Source organism: Acyrthosiphon pisum, chromosome A1 (genome assembly GCF_005508785.2).
Source record: "Acyrthosiphon pisum isolate AL4f chromosome A1, pea_aphid_22Mar2018_4r6ur, whole genome shotgun sequence".
NCBI lineage: Eukaryota > Metazoa > Arthropoda > Insecta > Hemiptera > Aphididae > Acyrthosiphon > Acyrthosiphon pisum.
Genome location: NC_042494.1, coordinates 28,301,071 through 28,327,801, shown reverse-complemented (window position 1 = coordinate 28,327,801; position 26,731 = coordinate 28,301,071). Strand labels below are relative to the sequence as shown.

The 26,731-nt window shown below is 28.6% G+C and overlaps 2 protein-coding genes across 2 annotated transcripts in view; both read left to right on the top strand.

Moving 5' to 3' along the window:
- Positions 1 to 985: 985 nt before the first annotated feature.
- On the top strand, positions 986 to 6,580 carry LOC100570002 (nucleosomal histone kinase 1). Its single transcript, XM_003241801.3, has 8 exons — positions 986 to 1,234; positions 2,851 to 2,987; positions 3,061 to 3,107; positions 3,375 to 3,441; positions 3,648 to 3,847; positions 3,920 to 4,133; positions 4,200 to 4,382; positions 6,095 to 6,580. The coding sequence occupies exons 2-8, from the start codon at positions 2,858 to 2,860 to the stop codon at positions 6,202 to 6,204; spliced, it is 951 nt and encodes a 316-aa protein (XP_003241849.1). The 5' UTR covers positions 986 to 1,234; positions 2,851 to 2,857; the 3' UTR covers positions 6,205 to 6,580.
- A 3,367-nt stretch (positions 6,581 to 9,947) lies between these two features.
- Positions 9,948 to 26,731, top strand: part of LOC107882629 (metabotropic glutamate receptor 3-like) — an 85,254-nt gene continuing 68,470 nt past the window's right edge. Inside the window, exon 1 of the mRNA XM_029486889.1 lies at positions 9,948 to 10,040. The gene's annotated coding sequence lies outside the window, so the exon portion shown is untranslated. The remainder of the gene's footprint in view (positions 10,041 to 26,731) is intronic.

The window sequence follows — 26,731 nt, the reverse complement described above, 5'->3', positions numbered from 1 at the left end:
ATAGGTTGATTTTAGTTTATTGCAGAGGCTGGAACCTTGCCGAAAAGAACCGGTTTTGGAACTGAAACCTTATTTATATTAATTTAATACCGGAACCCTTATTTAAATTAATTTAAAAAGTGTAAGCAATTTTTTTAATTTTTAAGAACTAAGAAGGAACCGAAACCTAAATTTTAGTTTTTCTGGGAACCAAACAGGAACCGGAACGGTAAAAATTATCTAGGTTCCAGTCCCTGGCTTATTGTAAAATGTAAGTATACAACTAATAACTATAAAGAGCTTTTAATTTGTTTGCTCAAGGGTAAATATATTTATATTTTTAAAATAAAAATATCAACCAAAAATATTCTTTATTCCTGACATAAGTTTTGTAAAAGAAATGTGCGCCAATTAATTGATCTATAGTAAAATGAAGAATTAATATTAAAAAGGGCTTTTATTTCTTTTTTAAACCATTGTATATTTTTGGCTTTTTCCTGAAAATGATTGTGGAACAATTGAAAGGATTTTCTGGCTGGAATTAATTTTTAAGCTCAAGCATTGACACAGAGACAAATAAATCCACCTTGATGGCGACTGACTGTTAAAATTAATGTATTTAATTTATGTCAATTTGAAAGGCTGGTTAGTATTTAAAAATTATATTTTTCATAATAATCACGAACACTCATTTTTTGGTTCTGATTGGATTGGGGTTATAATAGTTATATCTTATATACAATATGCCACCAAACGCTTAAATTTCAATACACTTAATTTTTTTCTTATGTAAACATAAATTATATTTGTATCTTAATAACTTGGCTTTAAATTATACAATATTATGCATAATTAATATTATATTCAATAGAAATAAAGAATAAATTTGTTACTACCCCTTAAAAGTAATACACAGGCAACTAAATGTTCACTATTGTGGTTACCACCTTATCAAGAAGTGATAAGTGTGAAATTAACGGGAAATGGGAGTCTTATCTCATTGAAATGACAATTTAAAATGACACCAAAATCAAACGGCATTTGATGTACCAAGACTTAACGGACAACGGTTTGTCCTGCTGACTTCTATAATAATATGTTGCTACCTGCTAAATCATTTTTTAAAGTATAATAGTTAAATAGTTTGCGTATTCTACCTTTCATATTTTGTTTTGTAAATCGTTTGTTCTTACATATTATTTTAAAATTTCACTCAACCTACTACAGAGACATTTTCTGCGTTAAATATAATTTCGTAAGTGTATGTGCTGTACTGCCGTTAAACGGTTGTAAAGCATACATTTTATGCATCATTACGGCATCATTATAATATTTGTAACAATAGACATAATATTATAAACGATTAATTAAAAATCAATCGATTGAAGCAATTTGTTTGTATGTATATTTACTGAGTAGCTTTATAGATTAGTAGATAATGGTTATTCTAATTTGTTGGAGAAGTCTTAATGCATTGTTATTATTTTTGGAGCTTAATAATTTTAACTCCATAAATAATCATATTCAAGCATAAAGTTCAAAAAAAATTTCAGTAAATTCCAATTGAGAAGTTCATTAATCGGTAATTAAAATTTTCCCGTTTTGCGTTTAATATGATTTATTATTGTTCATTTCTAATCAATAATCATAATACTAACGGGGCGTGATACCAAAAAGAAGTTCTTACTTTTATATGTTTTATATCAATCCACCTTCAATTTATACAATATATCTATACAGTTTGTCCATGATCAATAGAAACTTTAAATAATTCGACATACCTTTGTAGAGATCTAATTTTAACTGTGAGTTTTTGTTCAACAATCTACCAAACAAATAAGAATACTCATATTTATAGTACCGTTTTTTTCTTACATGTAGGTATTGAAGTTTTACGCATGCTTAGTATAACTTATTTTTTATAAACAGCAATCACTTATTTTTAAAATCAAATATTTTTCTTTATGAATTTTAGTGATTGAACCACTTTTCAAAAATATGTTGAATGTTATATATTATTTGTGCACGCGCAACATATAAAAATTATTTTTACTAAGAAATTTATTATTTTTGGGCTAAGTGAGATGGGTTTACGGTCTACCACTAATTTCCTAATTTTCTCCTGTAGTTTTTGTTTTGAGACATATTTATACAAAGAAGCTACTATAGTGGATTCTGCTTAATGTGGGCACCGGTTAATATGGGCAAAGTTGGCAAAATGGCGTGGTCCAAAATCCAATGAATTCTTACTAACTAACTAATTTTGGTTTATGCGGCCTACCGCTTAATGTAGGCAAATGAGTTTGGGTATTATGTTTCTAAAGAGTTTGGTAGATCATGAATAGATAATCAATTATGAAGCTGAAAATTCAAGATAAGAATTAGTAGTATAACTGATATTATCATAAAAAGTTTTTAACTACTGAAAAGTTAAAATTATATATTTTTGGGTATAATACCTACTTATAAACACTACTGATTAATAGCATTTCTATTGATATATTGAAGTATTTACCTATATAAGTATTATTAACTTTTAATTTTTAAAATATTAAACCATCCTTCATGAAATCTTAATTTAATTGATTGAATGAAGGTCCACACTTACTACGACAATAATAAAATGCGGACACAATTTACCATTATCACGTAGGCACAGCCAAAAAAATACCATTTTATCGCTACCACTGCAGTGTTAAAAGACCTATCTAAATATATGACTTTAATATGACTTTCTTAAATATAAAAGGGTACATATTTAACTATGGGCATTATGTATTAAGGTTATTCTAGTGGGAACTATTGATCATATTAATTTATTATCTTAAAAAGTTGAACTTAATAACATGTACTTTTTCATTTTAATTAAAGGTGAAATATGAGCAAAAAAGCAAAAACCACACCTAAGGAAGAATTACCACCAGGATCATTATTAAAAGATATTAAAGGTGTCGAATGGGAAATTCAAAATATAATTGGTAGTGGAGGATTTGGATATGTTTATTGTGGTCGGTTAAGTTATTAGTTATTAAAAATAAATTATAATAAACAATAAATCCTTATTTTTAATGTATTTTTTAGGAACAAAACATAAATGTAGAACCAAAACAGAATATGCAATAAAAACGGTATGTTATTTTTAGTAATATTAATTGTATGGTATAAGCAAATTACTAATTAGTAATTACATACAATTTAAAACTTAAACAAAATTATTTTACTTTAGTATGCTATATTATGTTATAATATCTTTTGGTTTATCTCAACACATTGTATTTATAATGTGTTGGATAATAATTTTGTTTTTGTTTTATCTTTGTTTGAATTAGTTATATAATGTAATTGGATTAATAAAATTAATTATTCTTAATTGAGCTTTAATTTAATGGTGATAGGAAAATATGGAAAGTGGACCCCTATTTGTAGAACGAATGTTTTATCTCAAAAACGTGAAGGAAGAAGGTATTTAAGTATATTTTTTTATAATATTATACTTTGCTTGCCGAGAAAATGTGGTTGTGCACAAACCAAAGCTTGTTGTTCCTCACTGCAACCACCCAAATCCCCACAACCATGTCTTTGGATCTAGTTGAATGTGCGAAGTAACCACCTTCTCTCGGCAGACAAAATAAAATACATTTATAATTCAATTATTTTTTTACTTTTAGATGTTAAAAAATGGGTGACAATCAAAAAGTTGAAAGAATTACCATTGCCAAAATTCCATGGTTTTGGAAGCACTATTCACAACGGCAACAAATATAGGTTTATAGTCATTGAAAAGTTTGATAAAGATTTGGAGGCATTTCTTCAAACTGTTTCAGATAGTTTACTACTAGGTGCTGTCATTAACATAGTTCGACAAATTGTAAATAATCAATTTTTTTTTTAATAACATTCCATAAATTTGTACTTTTTTTACTTATTTTTATTTTTATAGGTTGATGCTTTAGAGTTCATACATGAATGTGGATATGTTCATTGGGACATCAAATGTCAAAATATATTTATTGGGAAAAAGCCGAAAAATAATCATGTGTATTTAGGAGATTTTGGTATGGTAACTAAGTATAAGACTGAAGATGTTAAGCCAGATAAGAAATGTGCCAATAATGGTACACTAAACTATATAGCTATAGATGGCCACCTTGGAAGTAATAATTAATTTAAATTTTTTACTAGATTCTTAAAATTTTATAAAAATTATATTTACTTTGTAGTGCATACACGACGTGGTGATTTGGAGAGTTTAATGTACAATGGTTTGGAATGGTTAAAATTAAAATTACCATGGAAAAACTTAACATTGCCAAAAACTATTAAATCTAAAAATGAAATGAAAGATGCAATTTTAACTGCAGAGCCAAATAAAAAAATTTATGATTTCAATAATGTACCAAATTGTAAGTATTATAAATTCTTTTATTGAATATTAGTAAGCATTAAATTAAATTAAACGTATTTGTTGTATGTTAATACAAGGGAAAATATAAGTTAATGTTATAAACAATATCAGTTCAATGATCAAGGATATGGGTAGCCACAAATTAAGATAAATAGACTTTTAAACTTGAAATACCAAAAGATTATTATATTGTTTGAGATGGTATGATTAAAAGGATTCTTGTAGCTTCTTTTAAATATAATATTTATCAGAAAAAAAAAAAAAATTAATAATCAAAAAACAATACATTTTAAAGAAATGTATTTATGTTTCTATGTTTTTCATATAGTTGTTGATGATATTCAAAAACATCACGATAAACTTGCAATAGCAATGTATTCATTATTCTAAAGCCCCGTCCAGACCAAAGAAAAATTTGTTGGAAACACGTGTTTCTAACATTGTCATCGACAATGTTTCTGATTTCCCGTCATAAGCGGTAACATAAATATTTGTCGACGACAATGTCAGAAACATGTGTTTCCTATAAATGTTTCTTGGTCTGGACCGGGCTTAAGAATGTGTACCTACTTGTTAAAAATGTGAAATGAGTATAGATTATATTATAATATATTATTATTAACAAAATAATTTAAAACTGATTTTCTCGTAAACAATAATAAAGTAAAAAAAGTGGTATGTGAGAATTTATGAAGCACTGTAAGCGGTATCTAAATATTTGAAAGCAACAATAATTTTACATTATTTTATTTAAAAACAATTTTGACTTCAGTTCAACTTAATCTTAAAAACTGTGTCTTGCTTATACTTTTAAAATTTCTTCTATATTCTCAGATTGAAGAATTACTTCTCTAGAGTATTATTCAATGTTGTATAACATAAGCCACACCTTCAGTTGGGTGTATTAGTATTGATAGAAGACCACTAATAAAGTAGCGTTAAAATGTTTAACTTAGTAGAATAGTACATTTTTCCAAAGGATGCATTCTACTAGATCAAAAACATAATTTACTAAATTAGATTAGTATAAATAATAATATTATTTTTTAAAAATTAAAGTGGCATTTATTAATAATTTACAAATCTGTATTACCTACAATAAGTAAATTTGATGAAAGAATTATAATACAGGTTGTGGATAACTTGAAGGAAAAGTATAAATAATATAAAATTGTTTATCGGTATAACAATATTATTTGAACAACACTAATTTTTACTTTAAAACACACCACTGGTATAATCATGTTGTATTCTTAATTGTTTAACGTCCAATAACTATTTTCTAAATAAGAGATGATGCAGTATGAGTATTATGACTTATGAGCTTATTGTGTTCTTAGTGAACTTGTTCTGAAATACATAAAAAAAAAAAAAAATATAGTACACTTTATTTACAAAAAATGCATTCCATTATTATTGTATTCAGAATCTTAAATATACTACTTATCTTATTGTACTTTATTCCACGAGAGAACTTGCCAGGTCTGCACATCTATCAATACCAATTCCCCTATGCTAGGGTGTCGCGCGAGGACGTGCAGAAAAACCAATTTTGGTCGGGCTGCGGCATATTTTCTCTCGTGGAACAGAGTATAATTAATTTATGTGTTAAAAGTATTTAAAATAAATTGTTGATTTATATTATTTTAGAAAAATTGTAGTAAAAATACTTTTGATATTTTAAACACATGGCTGTACTATAATTTACAGGTTATTTTGAAGCCATGCGTTTGATATATAATCTGGAACCTGCGGAAAAGCCAGATTATACTTTATTGAAAAAACTATTAAAACAGTATAAAACAGAGAAGTTAAGGTGAAGATAAACAACTACCAAAATTAAATGTACCTAATTTATATTTTAAAATAAAACTAATGATATATTGTAAAGTTTACAGTATATTAGTATAGTATGTACAGTGTTAATTTATAATTTATTATACAATTAATTGCTTCTAAAAAAAGAAGTTTCGTATACTTTTCTCTATTAATAAATAATACATTTTTTTTTTTTTTTTGTGATCTATTCATAATTGTCATGTATATTAGTTACTCAATTATACCTTTTTTTTAAAGTTGTTTTATGTGTACTAAAATAAGTTTGTTAAATACTATCTTATTTTCTATTTCAAAACTTTGTATACCATCAATTAATATAATTTAAAAAAAGAAAATATATATAATATATTTATTTAATTTTGTGTAATTTGTTAGTATAGCAACAAAATTAACTGATTTTATTGCCATTAGTATGTATTTAAGATGCCTAGGGCCAGTATTATTTTCACACATGACAAAAATAATTATTAATGATCCGGTTTGTAAGAATCAACAATACTGAATGAATGGTTTTAAATCGGTAGTTGACAAGATATTCTATAATTGCTCACATTAGTATTCACTTAGTTTGTTTTTAGTTAACTATTTTAATTTAAAATGCCAGTATGTGATTTTGGTGATACTTTTATTATTGTTATATAAAAAATTTTTTTTAACCAACTATTAATTTGTGGAATATAATAATATTGGTAATATCTTATATTCTATTAATTAAATAATAATAGTATGAAATTTATGAATATTTCATTCACTGAAATTATATTTAATTATATTAGCATACCTATACGATTGCACCTTAAATTTACTCAGGTACTGAGCGATGGAGGACACAGATTTTATATAACAAATTAAAAAAAAAAGGAATATAAAACAATGGTAAATTATTTTTTAAAAACGAGGATAAGTTAATGAATTGGGGGGCACATCCCTATTCCCCCACCTACAGGTGGTATTGCTCCCAAGCCCAAGCCACCCATTGAGGGCACAAATATGCATTGTCACAGGTTCCAGTGTCAAATTATATTTACTTCTGACTTTATGATGTTTTTTATTAGGTAGGTACTGATTTGAAATCACATGTGCAACCACAATACATTATAAATACCTACTTAATGGACAACAGTCGAAGAGGCGTCCATCATATATGTGCGTGCTCAAGCCATCCCTCCCCACCCTTGGGTCATGAAAATTTGGGTTTGACCACCTCCCCCACTGTTATTGATAATTAATAACATGATAATATGTTTAATTTGTTCTACCCCAAAAATAAATTTTTTTAAATAGAGGGAAGTAGGTAAATTTGTACAAATTGTTTTACAATTACTGGTGTGGTTTTTGAGTTAACTTTCAAACTTGTAGGTGCCATTCAAACTTTTTCCACGTGGTAGATATGAAAATATGTAATGTCTTCTGTCAATACAGAACGTAGGTAATCTTTTCTATCTGAAATAGTAGTTCGTAAGAATTTACTGTGGTCAACAAGACAAGGAGGAAAAAAATTTACAAAATGCTAATAAATAATGCAAGCACTACCTACGACCTATCTCTCATAAAACTGAACGTTTAGGTAGGTATATCTAAATTATTTAATTTGTATTTTATAAGTCGGCAGTCGGCGAGATTAGTAATTACTGAATTATAAATATAACCGTCAGCAAAACAATAATGTAGGTACCTACCCATTTATTATTATTTAATATGCGTACAAACTAAAAATAACATACTAAACTATAAAAAAAATATAATTTCTTTCATTGTTTGGCATAAAATTAATATAATTATTTAATTATTTTTTCGTGACATTATGAGTGGTGGGGGGGGGGCGTTGCTCGCACGGCTGTAACTGTGTCGGCAATTGTATTATTAAAGGACATCACAACACTAAATTTTTAATTTTTTAATTTTAAGTTTATTGGTGAATTGTTGTAGTCCAAGTAATGAAAACATTTTTTGTATAAATCCGCAGTTAAAAAAATTAAAGTTGATGAATAGCCGAGTGACGTCTTATTAGAGCCGACGAGCGATTAGCCGCCCATGTTTTACGTGTAAAAGTAGTTCGATACTTTGATTTACACAATATTATTTTAATAACCTAAGACAGTATTTCAGAGATTTGTTTTTTTCATTATCCTAAGTAAATTCATGTGCTTAAGACGATAGTGTGATATAAAACACAGACTAAGATATATCTTAGTCCGTGATATAAAATGTACCTGATATATCTTGTTATTGTATACATACCTAATATTATAGCTTATCAGTTAAAATTAAGTAAAATTATTGAGTTCGGGACTCGCGTTGTATTGCCGTACAAACCAATTTTTATAGTTTCATCTGGTATCTACTATAAAAAAAAAACTAGAACGTATATCAAAACTATAATCACACCAGTGTCATTAACACCAAAAAAACACTTAAGGTTAGGTTAGGGATCCCAGATTTATTTATTTTAAATACGGGACATTTTAAATCATATCTATTTAGTAGGAATACATTGGCGTATTTACGGGGGGGGGGGGCTAAATAATATGCCACCGGGTATATACTATATACTTGAAATGTACATTTAGTAACTATTAATTACATATTTACATATTCGATACTTGAAACATATATAAACATATAATGAAGATTAAAAACAAATAATTAGGTGACTATGACGTTTGGTGCCAACATGTTGTTTTATGTCAGATTTACCACCATGATCAATACTGAAAATTGCACCACAACAAATACATTCGATTTTTCCATCATTTTCAACTCGTTCACACAGTTTTAAAAATGTATATTCTTCCTTTAGAGCGTCAGTGAATATGCATTTACGTTTAGGCATTTTTATTACTAAAATACTAACAATATAATAAAATATAAATTCTAATAGACTAAAATTCAATTGACAATTATCGTCCGTAATAATAATATATAATATTGTCCCGACAGCCGATTTGATAGCCGATATAATATCTGTAATCAGTGTAACCACAAAACCAAAAAAAAAAATTGTTGTCATTATAATCAGATAATTATCATTTGATTTACATATTATCATATTTTATCAATAATTAAAAATTTAAAATGCTAAATGATAAGAAAAAATCTAATTTTTGAAATAATTTTAAAATAATGTACATATTAAACGGAATGGGTTGTCCAAAATACGGGACACAAGTGTTATTTTTGAACTTTTGCCGGGACACCGGGACGCTTCATTCAATTACGGGACAATCCCGTTAAATACGGGACGTATGGGATCCCTAGGTTAGGTGCATAAAGAAAATTTTAAAATATTATCTTTAATGGTTGAAATTGTTGTGTTAATCTATAGACACTTTTACATCAGTACCTTCGTAGGGCCTGGACCTCGAAATTTTAAGGGCCCTAAATTCACGTACATTACATTATTTACTGAATATCATAAATTTACATTTAAATTTTTTTTAAATGTTTCTAACATAAATCTCGAAGGAAAAAATATTACATTTAGCTTTGTTTCAAAATAATACAATTTGATTAATTTATAATTTTTAAGTTATTCCTGGTACCTACACGTTACACGTACATTATTTTGACGTGCGCTATAATATCGGTAATTTCGATTTGTTTTACCTATTATAGAGGCTAGAAGTATTGCGAGTGCAATTTATAAATAATATGAAATATCTTATCTTATAAGCTGTGGCGACGCGACGTCGTCGCCAATCGTCATTGTCGACTGTAAAGCTGACAGTCTAACACACATAATCGGATAATCCACATAAATATCTAAATTTTCGGATCGAGTGCGTTTAATTTTTAATTCGAAAGGAATTTGTCTTACGTAAGTAAACTAGCTTTACATTAAACTAAATATTTATTATTTTCTTTATTATTATAATTATAAATTGATAAATTGCACATTCAATTAAATGGAAAATAACAATTTAGGAACTATTCCTATTAGGTATCTATTAACATCTACCTAATAGTTTTTGTAATACAAATGAATAATCTTAGTTATGCGTTTATGACGAAGAAAATAATCAATATTAGGTTTTTTACGATTGTTTTTCTTTCTATTATTTCTACACCACCAGTGGTAGTGAAGTATTTTTTGACCGTTTATTTTGAAATTATAATAAACAATGAAGTAACAGAGATTTCAAACAAAAATTCACTTTTTACTAATAAAGTATAGGTAATATTTAATAAATAATAATACATTATGTGTTAAAAATGTATATATTATCATTTAGTATTATAGGGGCCCCCGAAATATATGTTTGGCCCGGGGCCCCATAAAACCTTAAGACGGCTCTGCTTTTACACGTGAAACATACGTCTATGACGTCACATGCATATTTTCAAACGTCTGTATCTCATTGAATAATTAGTGTTTAAGTGTGAGACCCACATCAAATTTCTTAGACAATGTCATAATGACATACTTTTAATCTAAGCAAACTTGTTTTTAGTATTGTGACTATAGACCAGAGTTTACGTCGACCGCACCTAAGACGAACGTCAAACAGAACCGGCGTAATACAAATTTGACGGGGGGGGGGGGGATGATGATGGTGAAATCAAGTATTTGCCGGGTGAATAAATGTCGACCCGTAATTTCTTAAAACAAACGATATGTAGTACCATTGATTATAAATACTATATATTGCTCACTGGCCGGTTTTTCAGTGGCGTACCATAAAACCCTCGGTAGATGGCGATAAGAACCAATAATACCATTGATTATAAATACTATTTATACTTTATTTATACTACTATATAGTATTTATAATCAATGGTAGTACCTATAAAAATTCCTATATAAATTGGTATAATTACTAATTAATAGATGGAATATATTTGTATTTATAGATACGCATGCGTGTGGACGTGCAAAAGGTTGGTACCTATGTAGATTGTAAGTATGTGTTTTATGAAGGAAATGGAACAAAATATAATATTAATGTGCTTGCGAGAGGTTGTTTTTTAAGTTATCCATTTGGGCTGGTCAAAACTTTGGCCCTCCTCTATTAAAACACCGCCACTGACTGTAATAATAACAATATAGGCCTCCACAGGTACTTGAGACAGGGACAGTGTTTGTCAAGTTCCTTATAGAAAGAAATTCGTTCCGTTCCTCGTTCTTTTTTTAAAAAAAGGAATTCGTTCTGTTCCTTGTTCCTTAAAAAAAAATAATTCGTTCCTTTGTCGTTCCATTGGAAAATGAACGAGTTCCTTTTTTAGTTCCAAATAAAATAAAAATTCTTATTTAATCATTTATGTTTTTTTTTTCACTTTACGCATATTTCTTTAATTTTTATTTATAATATATAACTACAAGTAGGTACATATTTTATATGTTTATGTAATATATTATTATATATTTTGAGATTTTCTTCAAAATTAAATTTTTGGCTAATTAGCAATATACATTATACACATTAAAAAATATATCTCAATTTAAATATTTACATACTTATCTGTGTAAATTATTGGAACTAGAAAGGAACGAACAATTTTGTCATTTTTCCTTAAAAAAAGAACTAGTTAATTTTCTCGTTCTTTTTTATAAAAAGGAATTCGTTCCAGGAATCCGTTTCTTTTGGAACTCGTTCCTTCCAAACACTGGACAGGGATTAGGTAGGTAGTATACCGATGTACGACGGTACGAAAAAGTTATTATAGGTATTATTATACGGATCCTTAGCAGTCGGCAGTATTTTTCGATATCAGAAAACTCTTAAATTGTCAAGTGCGTACAGTCGAAGTCAGTAAGAATAAGGAAAACAAGGATTTCTACTTCTCCTTATTAATTGTATACTAATATCATAATAGTTGAGTCAATAGTCATTGAGTAAATAATAAATACCTACCTACTTATATTCTACATTTTTTTATAACAAAGTAAAGTATTAATAGTGTCATCCTCTGTAATTACCGATTTAGAAATCAAAATACTGCTGACTACTGAGGACCCGTTCTCGTTTTTATTATAAAAAAATATATTTTAGGAAAACATTATAATTTCTGACAGCTCACTGCTATTAAAAAAGTGCCGACTGATAATTACAAAAAATTCGACCGAGGTGTGTGACGACCTACACATCCATTGCCGCCGGCCCTGACGTCAAATCAAATACTGACGTCCAGACATTCATTCTGTCGACGCGAAGGTGAAACGAAAAATGCCCTTCTCGGGACCATTATATAGGAGGGAAACTCCCGTTCGACTTTTTGTAATAACCAAGCGTACTCCCTAGAATTGTCTGTTAGGGGCTCGTTCATGCCGAGCTGGTCGAAATAAGTACAACCACGCGTATCAGCTCGCTTATATATTTAAGCCTGGTCGTACGGAACCCATAGTCGCAACTTGGGTTGATATTCTCGGAGGATACAGTCCCCCCACCACCACGCCGCTAGTTGCACCTGGACTGACGAGGCCGATACATTATTCATCCCTCCAAAAGTCCAAACCGTATATTATATAATAATTGATTGATATATAGAAATAGAGCTTAATAAGTAATAGCACAAGCTCAGAGTAATTATTAACTGATAAAACGGGTGGGCAGCCGAGACATCCCGGCACTCCGTCTCAATACGTATATCCTGTTTTATAAAATATAAAATTAAAAAACAACAACAGTTTTTATAAATAAGAAACAAACGAAAAACAATTTTATATTTAAGTTCATAAAATATTTTATGCGTTTACTGCAGATGATGATTATATGGTAGTGGTGTGGGTTTAGAATGTTTTAAGTTGTATTACTCGAGAAAACTTTATAGGGTCGTAGAGACTAAAAATATAATTGGGATTGAATGATTAAGGAGCCACCCGATATAGCTCTAAGCTTGGGTTTGTAAATGTTTGTTAAGTTATGACGAGTCATAGAAGATTAAGTTAGATGATCACGACACCATTTTCTAAAAGATTACGGCTTGCACATAATTTTTGAGACCTTAGCATTAAATTGTAAAACAATGTGGTTTTTTTGTTTCTGTAATCTGTATATAGGTACACGAAAAGTAGTAGAAAAATTGTTTTAATTTTTAACTTTTAGGGTGATTGCTGCCTGCTAGTAGCAAATTGGATTTATTTGTTACTATTAAGAGATAAAAATTGGAAATTTCCAGTATCTTTTAGAACAATCTAGAAAAATGAAATAAAAATCTAGAAAAAGTAAAAATTTTACAGTAAATTATTAGTGTGTGTATTAAATATTGTATTGATTTTACGTTATTGAACTTAATTTAACTTTATAATAAAAAAAATTTTGCATTTCCAAATAATAAAATATAAAATAAATAATAATAAATAGGTAATAAAACAAATGGAGACAGTCCGTACCTATAGGTAGGTACAGTGAACGTATAAGACCTAATTATTACAAATTATCATAGCGTGATGAATTTATTTAAGTGGGTCATAGCCTCTTATGTTTCTGGTAGGTACACTACATATATATATTACATCATATATTCTAAAAATGTATCTAAAAACAATTTACAAGAGGGGGCAAACAAAATGCCAACTAAACTAACGCATAGTTATTACTTATTACTTATTAGTTTGATAAAATATGTTAAGTTTCATCAGTGAAACTATAGTGGGTTTTATTGTTATTAATAGTTTACACTTGTAGCTGCAGAGTGCAGGACGCAGGTAGACGTGTACAAGTTATAATTTATAAGCCGGGTTCGGGATCTAACGAATCTAAAATCATTAAAAAAACAATTTAGAGGATGTCAGCGCACTATTTGTTTTCTTTCTCTGGCCCACGCGCAACATAGACAAAACGCATTTACGTAGAATAATTTTTTCTATGTTTTTAAGTAATCGTAGGGCCGTTCTTACAATATCCGATTAAACTTAACCGACACTTTACCGGACATTGTAAAAATGGCCCTTAGAGTAAAATCACCCATTACAAATAAGATAGAGAATAATGTTTTTGAGGGAATAACGTATCGATTTGTTTAAATATTGTCTCAAAACTATTTAAATTTACAACAATTTTTTTGTTTTATTTAAAAGTCTAATACAAAGTGAAATAACAATAAAATATAAAATCGATAAGTCATTCCTTCAAAAATAATATTCTCTATGTTTTTTGTAATGGTCATTTCACTCTAAGATTAATTAAAAGCATAGAAAAACATGATAATGCGTTTTGTCGGTGTTGCGCGTCGGCCAGAGAGGGAAAACAAAAAGTGTGCCGGCATCCTCTTAAAAACTTCATTAAAAGCGCTGTGTATAAGTTGTATAGTTTATATGTATACACTATACAGTATACTTCGTACCTACATATTTTATTTGCGTATGGACGTATGGAATACGATTGTACATTTCAACATTTGTACCTATAATAATATATCAGTCGATAATATTTTGTTCCCTGATTTAGTATACGTAAGTCGTAGGTAGGTAGATAAGTCGTATTGTCTTTCCAAGTTTCAAGCATAATGCATGTGCAATGTCTACTATACTTGCAGTCAGTGCCGCAACTACATAATAAGTGGCCCGTGTGCGATATTCTTTTTGGGCCCGTTCCTAAATTAATTTTTATTGTAGGTATGTATTATATAATATTGTTTTGATATTATTCTTGGTATAACACGACATTTTAATAGTTTATAAATAAGCACTAATAAGTAGGTAATAACATTACTTTTATGGCACGTCGTCACTCGACAACCCTCGTCGTTTTCGAGTATCAGTCAGTTGTTCTTCTGACAATTCGACAAACAACAACCCATAGACGCGATAAAAATAGATCTTATAGAAAAATTAATAGTACCTACTAAGAAAGTATGAAACGTTGACACTTGAATACATCTTGATACCCACCTTTTTCTAACATAGTACATACCACATACGTGATTCTATCTAGTACCATTTGATTTTATAATATACTAAAACTTACCGTTCTATTTTAACATACTTAATCTAATACCTAAGTAATATCAGTATACCTACAACTACACTAATGTTTTAACTTAAAAAAAAATGATTGTGAGTAACTATTAAGTTTTGCGTTTTTAGACAATTTTAGTGTCTGCTCCAGGTTGGGCCCGGGGCCCCCCAAATGTATGTAAGCCTTGGGGCCCGTGTGCGCGGCACGCTCTGCACACCCGGTTTTTGCGGCACTGCTTGCAGTAATCTCTCTAGAATTTGTTTTGGTAACTCATCATATTTAACATATTCCGCTGGGTATTGTTTATTCTGTTACGAATTATAATGACCCCTTTGGACGATCAACCTTCAATTAAATTATATCTAGGTTAATTAAGGTTTTCCTACAATTTGCATTCCTTAGGGTTTGTTTACATATCTTATTGAATTTAAGAGTTCAAAATCCTAATTACTAGATAAATTTCTAATTTTAAATCATTTATAGAAACTATAAGTATATTTATAATTGTACCTATACAATTTAATTAAAAAACAAATAAGTTTTCTATTGATTTTTTTATTTTAATTTAACTAATCTTTATGCGTACCTAGATATATACCATATAGTTATATATACAAACGTATTTGATGTACAATATTAAATTTTTTTTAATTTCAATCTGGAACTTTGTTTTTTTGCCGTAAGTCGTGTAATAAAAATGAGCAAATATATTTTAAAGATCATTATTTTAATACAGTCAAATTTGTTGTTTATACAAAGACACAAAGTAATTTGGTTAGTTTTATAAATAATATGATTTTTGAAAGCTATTTTTCGTATTTTATATTTTAACTAAAGCGAGGAATGTATTGGTTTTCAAATACCATGCTACCTTGTTGTAATGTTGTATTATAGTCTATTGGTATAGACTAGTAGCTAATAAAAATAAAAAATAAATAAAGAGTTGTGTATAATATCATATTTATACAATTTAACAATTATAAATATTATAAATAATATATAATAATATGATGTTGTGTTATAATATTATAATATTTTAAATATCTGAGTTGGTAAATACATTATTCTTTGAGATGATAAAAAAATATGTGATTAATAAAGTGAAATAATTCGCGTTTTACTTATTGATTAGGTATATCAAAACATAAATACTGTTTTAACTTAAGGTAGATTTATGTTTTAATTAATTTTGCCCTACTCTCCGATCAATATGATTTTAATAATTATAAAATAAGGGAGTACCTATAACAAAAGTACCCTGGTAATTACATACAATTTAAATTGAATTCAATATCTAGTATATTTGTTCGTATAAACATAAACTTCCATTGAAAATAAACTATAATTTCCTACATGGACGTCCTACATGGACGTACTGCATGCAATTAATTCATTGAATTAGTTAGCCCAATAAGTTAATATATTCATCTTTCCAGCTATAATAATATAGAGGGAATACATTTTTGAAATTGTTTTATTCGAAGTTTGTACAGTTTGTAGTAATGTACCTGTATATCTACTATATCCACTATTCTAGTTGAATAGGTAGAAAAATCTTATAATAATAAACAAAATTTTTTGAACTTTTGAAATCGAATAGACTGTATTTACAAGTATAATATATAACAATAATTTTTATTTATAAACAATTTATATAGAATGGTTCTGCGCGTTTATACACAGGTGATTTACTAAGCATACTCACTAAATTTTATAGCGGATAGTAGGCACTTTTTGAGTTGGATACTATTATGAAAGTGGGTTTGGAAGATATGGACTATGGAGGATATGGTAATTGGAAAATCGCTGTAAATTGTATCAATCTATCAATATTTCAATTTATAAAAATGGTCCTGCAAGTATAATAAATATCAGATCCGATATTACATAATATCATATAAGTGGTGGCATTTTTTACTGGCGACGAAATGCACGTAGGACAGCTATCTCTTATATTATATAATATATAGGTACACTTACGTAAGCACCTCACGGGGTCTATAGCCTACCTGATAATATACCTACTGCTCGCATATCATAAGCGAGTCTCACGGGTAACGCCGAGTAGGATGGCTGTAATATAATATAATCGAACGTGTTCTGACTGAGCCACTGACTGATCAACGTAGAGCTTAAACAATGATAGCTTGAGGCTTGCCTTCGTATCACCATGTAAGTGTGCTTTAAGAAAGCATTTTCCAAAATTCTTATTTTAAAGTAGTGCACAAATATTTTGAGATTCAAGATGGCCGATGAACATTTTTAAGTGTTGAACACAATTACGCCGAATATTGAATAACGAATTCAACAAAGTTTGAATCATATAGAGTTGGCATTTTTAACGGGCAACGAACGAGTGAACGGGATCAACTAGTATTTTATATTTTTGTAATTATTTAACATTATTTTAATTTTTAACTTCAACTCCTTAAGTACTATAAGTATATGACAAATTTTAAGAATTAAAAAAAAAGGTTTTTAAATAAATTTAAAAATTCCAAAAATTAGAATTCAATAAATTCATTATTAAATGAAAAAAAATGGGACTAGGTTGCTTGGTGATTCACCCTATATAAAGTGAGTATACTTGCACGACAATTAATATTGTCATATTGCAGAGATTGACACCCATCATTGTAACTGCTTGAACACTATTGGGAACTGATAATATTTTTTTGCGTTCAATCAGGGGCGCCATTTGGGGGGGGGGGCAGTGTGTGTACTCACACACCCTGTAATTTTGTTGTCCACAATTGGCCTAGGCCTAATTAATACGATGGCCAGATGGCCTTCAGTTTGCCAATCTTTAATTGTGCATGCACCGCAGCTATTCACTGATAATCATAAATAATATTATAATATTGTGTTCTTTAATTTGATAATTGATAAATTGATATCGGTATCACTTTATCCACTGGCACACACAAATATTTGTAAATGGTAAGTGGCTACTGACAGGAGTGGACTGGCTCTTTTTGGCCAGGGGTGCAAAATTAATTAGGGGCCCGTAATTTTTTTTCAAACCTACCTAAATTAGGAAAGAACTCTTAGTTTTATAAGTAAATATAAAAAAAAATTAAGAATAACATGTTGTTTATTTGTAGAAATGTTGAAATATGTTATTTTATTTTTATTTTGTATAATACTGTATTATACCACTATATACCGTATACCGACTGTGGTAATCGGGGACCTGAATCATAAATACAAACGGGGGCCCGGGGTGCTACTTGGTGTATAGCACCCTGGGCCAGTCCGCCCCTGGTTACTGATAGACAAAAGACATAATAATAATAATATGCATCTATTCTATCTAAAAATATCTTTACTATACACTATACAGTATATACACAGAATGTATGAACGGTAAAATGTAATGTGTTAACTATAAAAATATGTTTTTATTAAGTATGTTTTTGATACTGTAATGAATCTGTAATGAAAAACTGAAAACACTAGAAACGTTTTTTTAACGATTGGCCTGGAGGTGAGAAAAAATTGGCCTCTTTAATTCTTTGCACACCTTAAAAAAAAACTGAAATGGCGCCCCTGTGTTCAATCAAATAACCATTATAATTGGACATGTTCAACCCTCTCCATGCATGTTATAAGAAAACAGCTTAGAAGATTATTATTGATTATTCGACACTATATAATATATAGTCCATTTCACCACAAAATCATTAAAAATATAGTGTATTATATTCAATATTGTCGTATATAAGAGTATTTAATTATAATATTAATAATACTAATAATAATTAATAATAAAATACATCATAATGTTATTCGTTAATTATTCCAGAGTTCCAATCAACTGAGATGGGTGTGGTGTATACATAAATACAATATGACCTATAATATCGTATTTTGTCATGCACGCATAAACACACATCCCTACATAGGGACAGGTGTAGGTACTAAGTGACAGTGACGAAGATGGGAAGTTATCGTGGACATAGCCGGAAAGTGACGAACCACGTTTGTGTGTATGTATTAGTACGTGATTCTAGTGTGCGATAACAAACTATGGTAATAGGTATCATGAATTTTTGCAATATTTCTGCACTATGTGAAAGAATCGATTCTGACGATTCGGTGAGTGTGAACCACGGACTGTTTAAAGTTTGTCGTAATGAATCGTAAGTATTCATTTCTTAATCTTCGGTTTTTACCTACTTATATAGGTACAAATTTTGAAACTATTTTGAAAACCTTAATTGGTAAATTGGCACCTAAATACAAACTTTGGTAAATATGGTTTTTATTTCATTATATTCTATAATTTTGTGAAAAAATGTGACAGATAACACCTATAGGTTTTAATCCTAACCTACTTTACTGTATAATAATGCCTATATATAACTAGGGTTACCATATTTTATTTGGCAAAAACCGGGACAAAATTTTTTTTATTTTTTTTGTTATTGATTTTCTGATGATACAATATAATTACTAATTAGTAACACACATTATATAGATAATCATATTTGAAGCTTTAAAAATTAAAAAATACATTATAAAATATAACATTTTTAATCTGTGTCCGATGTGTTGTCCGTCGGTAGAAAAGTCTGAGTTGTTTGATACTTTGCTGAACTATATACTTTTTGAAGCAATGTTTTGTTTGCGAGTTTTGACTCATAAAATTGACTACAATAAATGTTATCAAAACTTGTTTTAATTATTAATGAAGTCTCAACTGTCCTTATATCTAATTTATTTCGTGATTTTGTCCATGTGCTATTCATTAATGAAAAAACACGTTCGACTGCTGTATTTGAACCAGGTAATGAGAAAGAAAATTCAACAACTATTAATAGACAATCAAATATTTTATTAAGTTTTTTAAAATGTTTAAATGCTTATAACCAACGTTCGTCGAGTGATATGTTATGCCATCCTTCACTTTGTTCTTTGAAATATTTTTCGAACATTTTAAATTGATCAAAAAAATTGTTTTCGTCAGTATAAATCGTATTACAGGTTTTAGTTAATAATCGTATATTGAATTCTTTGCATTACTCCAAGTGACAATTGTTTTTGGAGTGAGTGTCACCCATAACAAATCTTTTAATTCGAAATTATGATGGTTCGATTCAGACCAATTGTAAATATAATCATAGCAAATTTCATAAAAACGATCACATTTACTGTCAAAATATCGTTTATTTATGTGTCCTTCTTTTTCAATTTCCTTTAATAAGTTTTCAACTTCAGTTGGCAAAAATGTTTCTTCTCTTTTATTCTTAATTATATTTAATACATTTTCAACAAGCATCATAATTTCAATAGCTGATAAATGTTGGCTCTCAATTTTCTTAATGTAACAACTAACAAGTAATAATTCTTAAATTGGCATAATATAAATTTTAACAGCAAAAAAGAAGTTTCATTTTCAAAAAAACATTTTAGAACAGTTAGCGGCGAAACGGTCGCGGCGAAATGTCCTAGACCTGTTGAACATGTATTTTGGGACAAAAAATACGATTTTAACCCACTCTAAATGGATATAATTCTGTTTATAGCTGGATATAATGAAAGCCACCTTGTTTTGGAATGCGATAACAAATCATTATATTGTACATCTGCAAAATCACAGAACTCTTTTAGACTTTCTAGTTTCTACACGAACAGTATATATATGAAAGTATTCATATATTTTGCAAACAACGCTTTCGACATTAATTGGAAATGAATCTGCAGCTTGTTGTATAGCGTTATGAATTATGTGTGCAAAACATCCCATATCAAGTATATTTCGATCTAATGATTTTTTCAACTTAATAAAAACATTGTTTTTACCATGTCTAAAAATTCCTCCAAAATTAGTATTTGTATTATGTTTATTTATAACTATATATTGTATATATTTTGTTCATAAAATATATCTCAGATCTTACTTGTAACTTTTTTCCATCAAATGTCTAATAAAAGATAAAATAAATTATTGAAGTCTCATTCCGGGACAATATGGTGTCCCGAAAGATATTATCGGGACACTGGGATGCCATACTCAAAACTGGTACTGTCCCGCCCAAACCGGGACGTATGGTAACCCTAATATATACCTACAGCAAAATTTTGTTTCGGTCCGATGTTTGTCGATACCTACACACACAGCTAAACAGCTTATAATATCTTGTCATATTGTACACCGAATTTCGAATACCGTCACGCATCCCTCACAACCCACACATTGGGTATAGGTAGGTATCATAATATATGTAATATGTATACAGTGTAAATTATTATCGTCAATAGACCGCCTCACAGGAAACGCATCAATCATATCCGTCGGCGGTGGTTGCGGCCCTGTCGTTGTCATAATATTATATAATAATAATTATCGTCGTTTGTCCGGTCGATGGCGGTGCGCTATATACCTGCCTTGAATACATTTTTCCGATTGTCTACAAATTGTTGTGGCAGTGCCATTGGGCTTCAGTGGCCCGTGATAGATTTGCTTGCCGAGATAAACCGTCGACGAGACGTTCTAACGTTTAAAATACACCCGAGTACAACAAGAATATGATCTCACGTGATTAGGAAACTAAAATATTAATATATCTACGTGTTACGTTTGTATTCTGCGGTAGGTATAAGAACATCATGATTTCAAAAATTAAAAATGAAAACATATAAAAAATATTTTTGAAATTAGAATATGATAGAAATGATCTATTTTGATCTTCTTTGTTACAATAATACATTAAAGCCTAAGGTGGAATAAGCATAACGACTGTTTTACCCGCCTAATATACAGTGGCGCAACTAGACATTTGGGGCCTTAAAGTCAAATATAAAATGGGGCCCCCTAGCAAAAAATGTAAATGGTCTTAAACAATTAAGGGTACACGGTATACCGTTTCCTCCCCACCCATAAGGTACCTAATCAAAACCTTTCCATCTAATATATATTATATAATATGTAAATATAAAAGCGAAATGGAAATCTTTGTTACGGGTTGGCTCCGAAAATGCATGACCAATTTGGCTGATTCTTTTTATGATGTGTTCGCAATTAATAAAGGTTAATATGAAAATTTAATAATTTAAAAATGTGTTCATTGCTATTGTCAATTTAGATTTAATTTGAGAAAACATAAATTAATCTTAAATTACTATACTATTATACATTTTACTACATTTATAACGAATACCTTTAATTTTTTTTTCACGACGCTTTTGAAAATTACTGGGAACTTTTTTACCTTTGAGTTTTGACCCAACAAACTACCAACTAGATTCACTTTTCTATCAGAAAAGATGCTGGAGTAGAAATTTGAACCATTTTTACTGTCTTAATAGGTAATTGCAGACATAAAATAAAAATAAAATATAAAAGCGCAAATTGTTGTAAAATAAAATTAGTAGTAGTGTAATATAAGTAATCCATAGGCTATTAACAATAACTATTACAATAATAGTAAAGGTAATTATAATATAACCATCTCATTTTAATGTAATGCTCATAAAAAAATATAGGTACTAATAATAATTATAAAATGTGAAAAAATACTAAAAACCAATTTTTATTATGGGGGCCCCCATGAATTGGGGGTCCCAAAGTTTCAATTTGCCAACTTACCCGCTAGTTGCGTCACTGCTAACATAATATTATACTAAAGGAACGACACACTGAGAACAGCATGAAAATATTATTCTAAGAAGTAATTGTAATTAAATTAGTTACATAGTTGTATAATTTTATATTATAATATTGTATACACGTTGGTTACTAAGTTAGCAAAGTTAAATGCATATATGTCTGGTATTTATCCAACGACCCGACAGGGTCACGCTAAGTATAAAAAGAAAAGTGCGCCTAAAAATAGACATATAGGCAAAATATAAGCGTAAAATGCTGGACAATAATTATTATAGGAAGCAATATGATTCACGGAAAAAATGTCTTGAGAAAGCATAGCAAATTTGATAATAATAATTAATAAATAATAAATAATAATGAAGTTTGAAAATACAATAATCTAATAGGAAATATTAGGTAGAAGTGCATGGTGTAGTTTTAAAATCATTTTGAACAATATTAACAGAGTTATAGCCAATTTAACTAAAAATTATTGTAGCGTATTTTCAACATTTTATTAGATAATATTCCCCGCGGCCCGCATTACAATGCAATATCCGACACGTATGGCAAGGAATAAACAAAAAAAAGAAACAAAAAAAATAATTTTTACTATTACTTATATAGACACGGACTAAGATATACCTCTATATATACTATATACCTATTTTAGTCCGTGCTTATAGACCTTATACTCTATAAGGTATAAGGTCTATGCTATTGCTATTATAATTTGCAAAAAAAAAAAAGAAAAAAACATCATTGTAAAACCAATATGTTTCTGAAATAATAATGTATCAACAAAAAATGAGTGATATCCCAACAAAAACACTCCGCCTGGTCCGCCATACTCCTTGTAAAAAAACACTAAGTACAAAAAGTTGTGATGTTATTTTATAATCTTTGAACTATAGATATCATTTATGTTAAAATAATCTACTAAAAAATTGAACTTAGCTTGATTTTATTATCAATTTTTAAGCAGATTATTTTAACCTTAGATCATATACAATGGATGGAGTCATAGCATATTACGTGTATACAATGGGTTGAAGCCAACATAACTATAGGAACTATAGGACCTGTGACATCTGCGCTTGCGCGACTGTTTATCTTAACTGCGCGTCTGCAGCACTTTGCGCCAAACATTAATGATAAGAGACCAAGCGCATGCGCATATCACTGAGGTCCTACAGTTATGTTGGCTTCATAAATTGTTCGTATGACTCTATCCATTGTATATGATCTAAGATTTTAACATAAATTATATCATTCTATTGTTCAGTCTTACAGTGGCGTAGTGAACTTTAAATCATATGGAAGCCAACATATTATTTATGACCTTCCCCACCCTACTCCAATTGATGTGTACGATACTCATATGCTCAAATAGGGGGGTCGGATATCACCCAAAATTAAGTTCAAAGACTGATCGTACATGTTGGCTTAATGAGGTTATGGCCCACCACCACCCCCCAGAAACCAGAAGCAATTGCTTCTGAAAGACATGATTCGCTATGCCACTGCAGTCTTAGCTACCTATAAAATGATGTCTCAACTTTAAGAACCATTTTTTTTTTATACTTATAGTGTTTTTTTTACACGGAGTATGGCGGACTGTTTTTGTTGGGATTATTGTAACTAGAACATTTTTAGTATTATGTCCTTTATTTAAATGCTAATTAAAATTGGTTTGGTTATGAAGTATATTAGATTTATATTATTATATAGTAATATATTGCTTTAAAATATAAAGCGAAAGTATTGATAAAGATATAAATATAAATACCTAATAACTTTTAGATATTCAGTTATATATTTACATGTATAATTGGTTATGATAGGTATTGTGAACAATTCAATTATTCTAAAAAATTATTAGTTGAAGATACTTAATTGGAAATATCTTATTTTTGAATCGCAGATATCCATATTATACTAGATAGTTGACCCTCTTCAAATCAATGATGCCTAGCGGCCATATACAGATAGACCAATGTTTCCAAATATTTATTATAAACTTCATTATTCAGTGTAGGTATAATAACATGTGGATGTCGGCTATCTAGTATAATAATATCTGTGTTTTGAATTCAATATATTATTTTAATATTTATTCATTGAGTACCCCTATAACAGACATACCTATAAATTGGGATTTTTAATTATTAATCAAAAACGTTATAAATATATCATATAACTAAGCAAATTTTTAAAAATGGAAACATATTTGATTTTGATGATATTGTTTTTCTTTGTAAACTCTTTCTGAAGCAATACAAGTCCTGTAAAAGTTTTATAAGCATGTCTATTGATAAAAAATTGAACGCAGATGTGTTACATTTTGATTCTTAGAAATGAAAATGTTATATTAGTTTTAGAACAAATTAGGAGAAAAATGTAAATATTTTTTTCATTCTTTATATTTTATGACAACATTAATATTTTATTTTTAAAAATATTTCATATGGTATTTAAGGACATGCTTTGAAAAACCGCATTCCAAAAAAAATATTTGGCCATATTGATGAATCCTAAAGATATTGTTTTTACGATTTTATAATAATATTAATAATATTAATAATAATAATTTTATAATAATTTTATGATATATTATATTAAAAATTAGTTACCAATGACAAATTTCAGTGCGAACTGTAATAAATCTTACATTAATAAGATCGTCAATTGGATTTTTGATGTAACTAAAATAAAATATTATCGTAGTTTATTAGTTTTATATAATCTGTAAAAATATCATATAAATTAGATATTTGTACCTATTGAATATCAAACAGGAGCAAAATGTCTAAATTGAATAAATTTTATTAAATCTATATACTCAGTAGAATACCTATATTATGAATTATTAATAAAAAAATATTTAAAACGTATCTGTTTCAAGAGTAGTTTGGTATTGTTATTAATAAAATATTATTTTACATATTATTCTGTGTTAAAAGATACAAATCAAAGGCTATTATAAAGTAGCTAAATACCAAATATTTGTATTGGTATTTATATTCCAGCATTACAGACAAAGACAATAAGAATCTAAATACCATCAGTCTTTGAAAATTAATTAAATTATTAATGTACTCAACAGCCGACATCAATGAAAAAAAACCGTTTTGGAATCACGATCGACAGATTGCCCCAAACACTTTTATAATTAATAAGTAAAATATACTTATTAAAATAAGGGCATTCGAAGAAAATATGCAGTATAATGCACAAAATTCCAAATATTTAAATGTATGCAAAACATTTTTTCTGAGTAACTTTCATTATAACAGTAATGTAAAACAAATTTTGACAGAATGAAAAAAAAAAAAAGGCGGGTAAGTCGTGGATGTCACTCTGCTGTACAGTAGGTTACAAGTGGGTTACTGTAATGGATGGAATTAAATTTGAATCCAATGATATTATATCATTGTATACGAAAAACGATTCTGAACGGAGATGATTTGTCAGTCTAGGATATATTATTTTTAAAGAAAAACTTATGGAGAACCTTGTACCAAATTTTAAAAACTTAGTTATAAAAGAAAAAAATTTTACGATTTTTCAACCACTAAATTACTTGCAAATTTTCGCAATTTTGACATATTTCGTATAAATTTGAACTTTAAATGCTTATAAATAAAAATTGTGACAATGTATTCCTTTTATTTTGCAACTGCTATTGTAAAAATATGTTAGGAGCCTTGTATTAAATTTCCAAATCTTAGAATTAAAAAGAAAAACTTTTATGAATTTCTGTCTAAGATAATTTGAACATTGCCGTAATTTTTACGTATTTAGTCAAAATTTGAACTTTAAATGCTTATAAAAAAAAAAATCGTGACTATATATTTCTTTTATTTTTCAATTGCTATTGTAAAAATATATTATGAGCCTTGTATTAAATTTTGAAATCTTAGATATAAAAGGAAAATTTTTTATGAATTTCTAGCATAAATAATTTACGAATTTTCGTGATTTTTACATAATATGTTGTCAAATTTGAACTTTAATGCT

Excerpts from the sequence above, each read along its gene's own strand:
- LOC100570002 (XM_003241801.3), top strand. The coding sequence starts at position 2,858 with ATGAGCAAAAAAGCAAAAACCACACCTAAGGAAGAATTACCACCAGGA. Across the intron at positions 3,108-3,374 it reads CAGAATATGCAATAAAAACG|GAAAATATGGAAAGTGGACC; the intron begins GTATGTTATTTT and ends TAATGGTGATAG. Across the intron at positions 4,134-4,199 it reads TATAGATGGCCACCTTGGAA|TGCATACACGACGTGGTGAT; the intron begins GTAATAATTAAT and ends TTTACTTTGTAG.